General features: G+C 46.9%; 1 protein-coding gene across 1 annotated transcript in view; it reads right to left on the minus strand.

Moving 5' to 3' along the window:
- PTPRK (protein tyrosine phosphatase receptor type K) overlaps positions 1–7144 on the minus strand; it is a 424966-nt gene extending 417822 nt beyond the window's left edge. The window contains exon 1 of the mRNA XM_075145810.1: positions 7027–7144. Within this exon, the coding sequence (XP_075001911.1) occupies positions 7027–7138 (112 nt within the window). The 5' untranslated portion in view covers positions 7139–7144. The remainder of the gene's footprint in view (positions 1–7026) is intronic.
- Positions 7145–10586: the final 3442 nt, after the last annotated feature.

Consider the following 10586-nt stretch of genomic DNA (forward strand, 5'->3'; position numbering starts at 1 on the left):
GCTTTAAACCGGTTCCTGCTGCACCCCAACCTGGGTGTCACAACAGCCTCTAATTCTAGCCTGGTATCTAGGTGTCACCTCCTCCAAGCCCTCTACTGCTTGCCATCACACCTGCTCTCTACTAAGTGCCATTAACAGGCCACTTCTTGTTTATACATTTATATAATAAATGCCTTAGCTATCAATTATAATGAAAGAACATATTTAAGCCCAGTTTACTCAAAGATGCATGTCAGGGAAGGAGACACAAGCACTGTGTCATCGGTTTGTGTGCAGTCAGCCAGAACGCAGCCTCAACCACCTTCACCCAGTCTAACCCCTCCAGCTCCACAGGGAGCACCGGGCCTCTCTTCCCACCCCTCTCTGTGCCCTCCCGCCTCCTCTTTGCACTTCCTCGGGTGAACGAAGCGCTGCACGGCAAGCAGAGCAAAGAGCCGACATGACTCAAAACAGCACAGGTTCACCTTACACGAGCTATGCTGCGATTACTGAGCCATCCCACCATCAGCCCTCATCCTCCCATACATCAAATTTACATGGCCACACATCTGCAAGTCAGCTAAACTCACCGAATTAAAAGGAAACTAATCCCAAGCCCCATCTTTCTTCCAAGAAGATTCACATAAAGCTAAACCAACTCACTCACAGGCCACATGGTGGCCAGATCTAGAACAGGCAAAGACCTGAGAGTCATTCAAGTGGTGGAAATGCCCCCCTCTGCGGCAGCAGTAACTTACATTAGCTTAACGGCATCAGCAGATTGTAACTGAAGCTCCAAATCTGAGTGCACACTTCTGGGAGCAGCACTACAAAGGCATCTTTCCATGACAATAATAAACTATGACAGATGGGATCCCACCAGCACACGAAAACACGAGGCATGTCCTGACTGACTCAGTTATCAGGACTAAAGCAAGAGTTTTGGAAGCTTCCTATCACACTTCCAACAGCATCTGTGTTGCAAAAGGAAGAGTAGGGACTTCACCAAAATAGACGCTAATGTAAAACAAAGATGACACTCGGTGACGTATCCAACTCCTGAGAGGTAAGATGACCTAAAGGTGTTCCAGCTAAAGAGGTCATACGGAGAATCATAGAATCGTCTAGGCTGGAAAAGACCTTTAAGTAGAGAATCACAGAATCATAGAATCGTTTAGTTTGGAAAAGACCTTTAAGATCACCGAGTCCAACCGTTAACCTAGGACTGCCCAGTCCACCATTAAACCATGTCCCTAAGCACCCATCTACACGTCTTTTAAAGACCTCCAGGGATGGTGACTCAACCACATCCCTGGGCAGCCTGTTCCAATGCCTGACAACCCTTTCAGTGAAGAAATTTTTCCTAATATCCAGTCTAAACCTTCCCTGGTGCAACTTGAGGCCATTTCCTCTTGTCCTATCGCTTGTTATTTGGGAGAAGAGACACGCACCTCGTTACCACCTCCTTTCAGGTAGTTGCAGAGAGCGATTACACATCATAAGGACTCCAGAGCAAGAAGCAACTACACAGCAGCGTTGCAGATCTCTGCATGTTAATCCAGATATTGCCAACCTTTACATCTAAGAGGATAAGCTCTTTTTAACTCACTTTTATCAACAGCATTTCAGAAAGAGGAGACAAACCACAGTGGTAAGCATTAAAGCGGTTAACTCTCCCAGACATCCAGCATAAGGTCACAGGTCCTTCAACAGCCTTGCTTAAAAGTTCTCCCTCCCTAAAAAGGCTGGTTAAAGACCCTCCCCTTTCCACTGGCACAGCCACCCCACAGACTGTCATTTAATCGTAAGATCTCAGCTCTTCAGTAATGAAATAGATAGTTCTATAAAAGTGTCAGCTCCCAACCAGAAGCGGGACAAATGGTCAAAAAAGCAAATCAAATGCCAGGGATGATCACACTATGGATAGGGGACAGAACAGAAATCATTATTAAGCACTATATAAATCCATCAGGCAGCTGTCTCTTGGATAGTCCGAACAATGTAGTAAAACTGGAAAAGAAAGAGAAGGCTGATAAAGGATGAAAAAAAGATATGGAATGGTACCTCTACAGCAAGTGGCCACAACTGGACTTTTCCAACTAGAAAAGGAATAGTTGAGAGAGGGTGGAAAAATCCTGTATGGCATGAAGAAGGTAAATTGGGAGCAATTACTAACCATCTCTTTTAATACAAGGAGATATTAAATAGAACTAGCAATTTCAAATAACAAAGGACCATAGCTTTTTCCACACAACATATAGATTCCTCGTCACAAAGTGAGGCAAACGCTAAAAGCAATACAGGCTGAAGATGTTATTAGGCACAATCACGGTTACCAGAATCTACTTATGACATTAAATACCAACACATTGTCTCTGTGGACAGACAGTACTGGGAGGAAGTCACTCACCTTGCCAAAAATCACTCTCCTCTTGAGTGCCCACCGTCAGAGACTGGATACTGGGCTAAGTGGACCTCTGCCCTGATCCTGTGCAGATTTCTTGCCTTCCTCCCCCCTTTTTTTTTTTTCCTTAATTTTTATTTTTAATTATCTTAAGTAGATCTTAAGTAAGGGCAAGACATCTACCTGGTTTAAGACGCACTGCTTACATCACTACCAAACTGATCAGTACCATGATTTCTCAGACAAAAGGGACTAAACAAGACTTCTGGGGCACTGTGTTCTGGGTGCTTTCAATCCCAACTGAACCAGTTAAGTTCCACCTTGAAAATTTATATTAATTTCATAACTGTAATATTGCATCTGAAAATACAGATATACAAGTGATCTCTGAACCAACAGTGCCATAGAAGGAGCTGAACGTATAAAGGAAAACATTTGGGAACGAGGGGGTGAAAGCGAGAAAATAACTTCACTTTTAATTCCACTCATCTTCCATATAATTTGTCAATACATTTTAACAGCTTGGTGGAAAAAAAAAGCTACTGAGAAGTCTCTTATACATACACGCCTACCTGCACAAGTGTCTCTTGTATATGACATGTAAATTGTAGCACATTCAAGGATAAAATATGACTAAAGCAACTTTTGCTGTTCTGACAGCAAAGGGCTAATTTGAGTTTAATTACTTTAAAGTATTTTAAAACATTTTCAAAATGCCCTTAATTTCTTCTACTACGTGATCAAAAATTAAGAAAAATTAGATACGCTTATTATGATTTTCATATATTTCTCTGTAAGTATATTTAATTACAAAATCCTTGTAAAACAAATAATATCTTCTACTTTATAATACCAAATTTCTGAGTTAGATTCTCTCCCAAAGACAGACTATAACTATTTTATCAGGGGAAAAAAAGATTAATCCAGAAATATTTACTCTTGCCTGTTCACTTGTGACACCGTAACTACTTTGCATGAGAAAGTCTGAGGAATAACTATTCTAATAAAGGACTTGAACCTGTAAAACATACAGTCCTCCTTTTTATGCTTAACTATCCTGAAATACCACACTCAAATAACTTCAGGTAAGCTGATGCATTTCTAGAATTTTTATCCTTGTATCTTTCATTTAGTATTAAAAATCCACACCCTTGCACAGACACCATCGGAGGCAGTGCAATGCATATTTCCAAGTTGACAAGCCGGCAGTGTTATCAAAAAAAAAATTTTATATATTTCTTCTTTCTTTTTTTTTTTCTTTTTTTCAAAATTTGAATACATGCAAACTGCTAAAAATAATATTCAAAAAATATAAGTTTCAAGCGATCGAGTTGTGAAAACAAGCTGAACTTGTTCTTTATCGAACTGTAGGAGTTGCAGAGGAAAGCAGGTGCTATATAAGGAATAGCTAGAGTTCAACAGAGAATGCGCTGCCAAAACATTTTGGCCTAGATTCTGACAGGCACGCACCCAAGTTGAAGGGTCATGGAAAGCAGCGGTGTAAAGAAACAATCTAGGGAGACCAGAAAGCATTACACTGTGGATTATGGCTGGGTTGGGGGGACAGAAGGAAGCTGCTTGGGTTTTTTTTCTTCTAAGATCTGTGGCAAAAGACAAAATATAGTGTTTCAACTGCGTGCAAAGGGAGCGGAGATGATACACAAGCACAATTTTTAACAACAAATTACAAGATGTATCTTGTTCCTTCTCCTAACTTGCTGCTGCTCCTCCTCTTGCCTTCTCATTTGCTTTCACGGAATATGTCATGAGGAAGAACAGGTAACAACCGTGGCACACATGCTCCCGAAGAAAGCCAACTTTCAAGAAATTCATGGTCTGTAATTTTATTAGACTCTTAATAAACGTATCAAAATTTTTACGAAGAATTCTGGATCTGACTGAGGTTCACACTCAGGAGTAGTACAAAGCATCATAAAAAGGAAATAAAAATCAAATTACAATGAGAGACAGATTTGTGAAGAGTCCTGACTGAGTTAATAGCTTCATTAACGGCAAAGAAAAATTAACAGTTTTAAATTCTTACAATTCAGACAATAAGAATACCAATATAAAGGAAGCTGAAAATTGGTTAGATTCAGTTTAACATGGAAAAGTACAGGCCATTATATTAAGGTGAGGAGAGAGGAAGGCAGTCAAAGGAAGATGCTTGAAAAACAGTACTCCTGTTAAACAGAGATGACTATTAAGAAAACAGATGCTCCTGTGTGCACCAAATACAGAAACATCTCATTGTAGGCTACAGAGAGGCCCTCACTGGAACAGACATACAAACACCAACCTTTGTGTCCTGCACCCACTAACACCAGGATGAAGGTGTCTCATCAACAGACACACACACACAAACACACACACACACACACACTCTTCAGGGACCTGTTTAGAATAAGGAACAAAACTAGAGTTTGTGGTAGTTATTAAATTCAGAGCCTTCAAACCAAGATTAACTGTAAGTAAGTGTTCAGTATGGCACAGCTCTACATGTGGATATTGAATGTATTTATTAAGAGTCGGAGCACTATACTTTAAACTGAGTACACTGAAAGCACCAGCTACTAACAAATCTACTTTTCCAAACCTTGAAGAAAGTCTGAGTAAGTCTGCAATTAATAAACCTCTGACCGGTGCAACACATCAGTATTTTTGATGCTTGGCAATAGAAACTAAAGTCTCTATGCTGACATGCTATACAGGGGAAAAAAAAAAAATTAATCTCATGTTTCCTAGATAGAATTGGTCAACTCCTTGACAAGCTTCACCTACTCTAGTCGGAAGGATCTTGAACATTCTTCTCTGCTTACCTAACACATACTCCAGGGTACCAACCCGGCTTCCTGTACTTGCAGTTCCAAAAAGGGCTGTATGCCACATTTTCAACATAAAGTACCATGGACCGTATAAGTTATCAGAACTTCCTACTCTTCTTACATCAGTGAACAAGCTCATAAAAAAATCTTTACATAAGATTTACCTTTGGCATTAGCCTGATGAGTTACAGTAAAGCAAAAAAATCACTGGTCTGATTTCAGTATCGTTTTGAATGAAAAGACGTTACGCCTGGGCATATTTTATTTGAGCTATTCCTACAACATACCAGCCGCATATATGGTACACTTCCTTTCCCCTGGTAAAAGGCTTGTAGGTGCTTACATAATCTTACAATTCTGATACACAGACATTAAATTTTACACACCAAAGTCAGGCACATTGGAGGGATGTAATCTGTTCAGACCAGCACAATTTCTCCTACTGCTTCAGCACATTTCTTAATTGACAACACATCTCAAATGTCTCAATTAAAAATTAATTTATAAGAGGACCAGGGAAGATAGAAAAAAAAAGCCTCCTAACTACACATCAGTAGTAGGATGAAAACCATGCTTCCAAGTCTCATGAGTGTAAATACTTTTATTAATGGCAGTTTTCAAATCAATATCCTATGACAAAGGCTTCAAATGCTTGTCCAACTGATGCACCCGCTGCAATTGCGAGTACTATTTAAATAAAAATTTAAAAAAAGGAGCCTGAAGTCTACTTCAGCTCGTCCTTCGCGTAATACTTCACACGGCAAACAATAAGAACAACATGTTCACGCCACAGCTTCACCCTAAGCAAACGAAGGACGCTTCATAAACTGCAGCAGAGGGGGGGTTCAGAGTCCGGCACACGAACCCCCACTGCCCGCCGCACCCCACATCGCCCCGGCACGGCACAGCAGGTACTGCCCCCTCCCCTCCCCTCCCCTCCCCTCCCCTGCCCTGCCCTGCCCTGCTCTGCTCTGCTCTGCTCTCCCGGAGCGACCGCCCGGCCCGGCCCAGCCCCAGCCCCGCCGCGGGCTCTGCCCCGAGGCTCCCGCGGGGCCAACTCACCGCCGCACCGGCCGCAGCTCCCACCGCCCGGCCCCGCGGGCTTTTATTCTGCAAAACCTCGTGGCGTGGGGGAGGAAGGGGCGAGAAATTCGCGGCTTTCAAACAAAACAGACGCCGTTCCCATATGCTGCCTTCCCTCCCCTTTCTCGCCCACCACTTTTTCTTTTTTTTTTTGGGGGGGGGCGAGGGGGGGAGGTGTTGGATTCCGGTAGCCGGCGGCAGCCCGGGCCGTGCCTCCCCGCCTCGTGCCTCGGGACGAGGGGTGCTCGGCGCCGCGCCCCGCTCGGGCGGGGAAGCGGCCGGGGCGCCCCGAGGGCTGCGCCCCCCGCGCCGGGCAGGGAAACGCCGGGAAAAGTTTGAGCGGGGGAAGGGGCGGCAGCAGCTCCGGCCCCGCCGCCAGCACCGACGCCACCTGGGAGGCTGGCCGGGGCGGGGGGGGACGAGGAGGAAGAGGAGTTCGTGCGGCGCCCGAAGCTCGCGCCCTGCCCGCCCCTGCGAGCTCCGCGCCGGCAGCATGCGGACACGCGTGGGTCACCCTCCCCGCCGCACCGCGCCCCACAGAGCGAAGGCGGCGGGGGGGGGGGTGTCTGAGCGGGGGGCAGCCCCACCGCCGCTCCGGCCGGAGCGGGAGCCGCGTCCCGGCGCGGTGCCACCCGCGACCCCCAGCGACCCTCTCCCCTTCCCCCCGGGCACCCCGGGCGCGGCGCGACCCCGCCGCGCCGCCCGCCCTCACCTGGGCGCCGAGCGACAACTCACCTGCGGAGAGCTGGGCCCGGGCCGCCCCGAGCAGGGCGGGCGAGCAGCCGGCCAGCAGGGCGAGCGCCGCCAGCAGCGGCAGCGAGGCGGCGGCGCCGGCCCCCCTGCCCATGCCGACTTGCGGAGAAGTTTCCGAAAGAGGCCGGGGCTGCCCCGGCCCGCGGCGGCGGGCGGAGCTCGCCTCGCCCGCCCCTCCCGCCCCGGCGCCTCGCCAGGAGACCCCCCGCGCCGAGGGGCGCCCGCTGGCCCCGGGGCCGCCCGCTGGGGCAGCCGTCTGCGGCGCGACGGGCGCAGCGGCGGCGGCGGCGGCACCGGCTCCCCTCGTACTCCGAGTTACTTTGCTGCTGGGCGAGCGGGGAGGGAGGGAGGAGCCGAGCGCGCACGTCCAACCCCCGCTCCCCGGCACTTGGCAGGGGGAATGTGGGACTCCGGCCCGCAGCCCGGCGCGGGCGGAGCGGCGCCCGGCAGCGCCTCCTGCCGCAGGCGCGGGGGCCAGCACCGCCTCGGCTCCGCTCGGCACGGCTCGGCTCGGCTCGGCGCTGCCCGGCACGGCTCGGCTTCCCCCGGCACGGCTCGGCTCTTCTCCGCTCCCTCCGGCACGGCGCAGGCTGGCTCAGCGCGGCGCGGCTCTTCTCGGCTCGGCTCGGCTCTGCTCGGCGCAGACCGGTCTCTGCGAGACCCCCGCTCGCAAACCCCCGACCGGGGGAACCTGCCGCCTCCTGAGAAGGGGGAGGCGAAGAGGGGCGAAAGGGAGAAGGCGCCGGCTGAGCTGGCGGGGTGGGGAGGTCGGGGCAGGGAGCACGGCAGGGGAGAAGTCCGGCCGCCCCGGGTGTGCTGTGCTGGCTGTTGCTGCTTTTAGAAACGCGTTATAGATCGGGTGGCGAGCGTTGCGTTATCGTCGTGCATCAAGCTGCCTGGCTGGATCTTTGAGCCAGGGTTTGTGCTTTTTCTTTGCTCCCCTCTCTTTGGCAACATTCGTCTGGCTCGTAATGCCAGTGAAGTCTCATTGATCGGAATTGAAATTGTAATAAACGGTATTGCCATTAGTGCCATCATTTCCACATGTAATAAATAACCGACCTTTCAGACAGGTCTGTATGCAGCTATACGACTCCGACACCTGCGGGTTGTGAAGCAGGATCTTCCCGCCAGATCCAGGCTCCAGGTATGCCATATAATAAAGGCCTCGTTCTCTGTCTTTGAAAGCACTGCAGGTCCAGAGCTTAGGACCCTAAAAAGCATTTGGAATAACGGATAAAGGCACCAGTGCTGGAATACCTGTTTAAATAAATTTCCTGCAAATTTTTTAATTTATTAGTCTTTCTTTTTTGCATGGCAGCTTGTAATTAGAGATGTTGTATAATGATTGCAACAGAACCTGAAACCACTGGAAACTCATGGGTTTTGTTGCAAACTCGAAATTCAATCCAGGTTGATCAAAGCCTTGCTGTGATTCAAAATCCTTTCCAGCCAATGTGTGGCAATTGATAGGTTTGCCTCTAAACCCCGAAAACCCTCATGTTTTCACAGCAAAAAAAAAGGTGACAGTTTGCTGTCAAAACAAACAACAGTTTGCTTTGTTACACAAACTAACATGTACTTCACACCCAAAAAAAAACCCACCCAACACTAAAAAAGCTCTACACCTGGAAACCCCTGTACTTCATTTGGGTGGAGTGGCTGAAAACCAGCTTGCACGCTTACTGTGAACTATAAAATGATGTGCTTCAGTGAACACTGGCTCTTTGTTTGAACTTCGAGAAGGATGGGCTGGGTGAGGCAGATCTCACGACACCCGGTGTTTCAGGAAGGATGGGCCACGTACTGGGTCCAAGTAAACACAGGAAATTCTTCTGAGCAAGGTGAAGGAAAGTAATGTGCCGGCCCAGCTTCTGACGCATTAGGGTATGTCACAATTTCTGTTGTTATGTGGAAATCTTTAATGAAAAAGACATACCAATTCATCTTGGCATAGAGGTGGGGGAGTACATGGGTATCTGATACTGTCCTTTATGCTGGGAGCTGCAGAGCCAACGCTGTAAAAATGACTTCAAGCCACATAACTTGTGAATGGTTTGGGAGGGCAGGGGAGAGGAGGGCTAATGCCTGCTTCCCTCTAACCACCGTGGCAGTCTCGGAGGTATTTCTGGTGACCAGCACTGCAGATCGCCACGTCCGGACTGTGAGAGGGGTTGTTAGGTGATGGTGGATGTGCAGCACCAGGTCACCGCTCCATTTCACTGCTGTGAGGTGGTGGGTCCCACTGATGTAGAGTCACCTGTGCTTTATCCAGATAGTTTCCGTATCTTCTAGTGGGAATCTTTTGGGATCTTCTCCTTTGCCATTACTCACATTCCTATTAAAAAGCAACAAAGAGGATTTTGATTGCTATTCTTTCCCTGACTGGAGAGTTTGAACTTGAGAGGTATGGGCGAGACGCACACATGACCCCACTTTTCCTCCAGGTATGTATCTGTCGAACTATTATGTGTAGTTCACTCTATGTGTCCTTCTACAGTACTTGGCGTCCTGACAAATACTTAAACTTACACATCAGGTTTGAGACCATTTTTATGTTATATGACAGGAATGGATTTATTTTTGTTCCAGCTTTTACATTTTTAGAGCTCTAAATGTTTTACAGTCCTTTGCATTTTCAATTAAGAGCAAAGCATATTTGTATTACCTCTTGCACATCTTTTAAAAACTGTCTGAGCTAACAACTTGTATGCTAAATGTAAGCCAAATATAACAGCAGAAAGATGGAGAGACCCCACAGTAACATCTTTCCCTCCAGCCCAAGGGGTATTCGGAACTTAAGGAAGGTAGAGTCTTTATCCTGATAATTACAACCTCTAAATAAAGTGTCAAATAAATCTCTGTCAAATTCAAGAAAGTTTGGTTCTGAAACTCTACTAGATGCCCCTACCCTCTTTGCATTCCCTGGTAAAACTTTCCCATTAGACTTTTGGGTGTTGCTAAGCCCATCATAACATATTTTTTAACACAGGCTATCATTTAATTTTGTTCATAACGACGGACAGATGTCTAGCATAATATATCGTCTCACAGTGAAATATCTTAAATGAGCAATATCCCAGTGCTATATGATAGAATTCATAATTAACATGGTATTTTCCCATGATATTTGAATAGTATGTAAAATATAGTTATGTTATAGTAAAATACAGATTGCTAACCAGCAAAAATATTGCCCTCTTCCCCCTTTTTTTTCATGAACTTTTAACCATTCTCCTAGAGCACGAGGGGATTTCGAGAGATTTAAATGAAATTTTTCTAGCCAAAAGATCAGATAGTCAAGGATTCTCATTATCCTGCTGCTCCCACCCCACTTCCCACCCCTCTGCTCTTTTGCTTCCTTTGCGAAAACCTGCTCGCTTATTTTATGAGCCTTAGCGAGATCCAAGGCCTTGAAGATCTGGCTCTTCAAGGTTGGAGATCCTAGAGAAAATTGAGAATTGTATTAACTCAGGCTTTCTTGGTGTTATCCACTAATGCCCACGGCAGGGTCTTCATTGTATTTTGACTTCTGGAAAAAA

The sequence above is a fragment of the Calonectris borealis genome, chromosome 3, assembly GCF_964195595.1.
Source record: "Calonectris borealis chromosome 3, bCalBor7.hap1.2, whole genome shotgun sequence".
NCBI classification, from domain to species: Eukaryota; Metazoa; Chordata; class Aves; order Procellariiformes; family Procellariidae; genus Calonectris; species Calonectris borealis.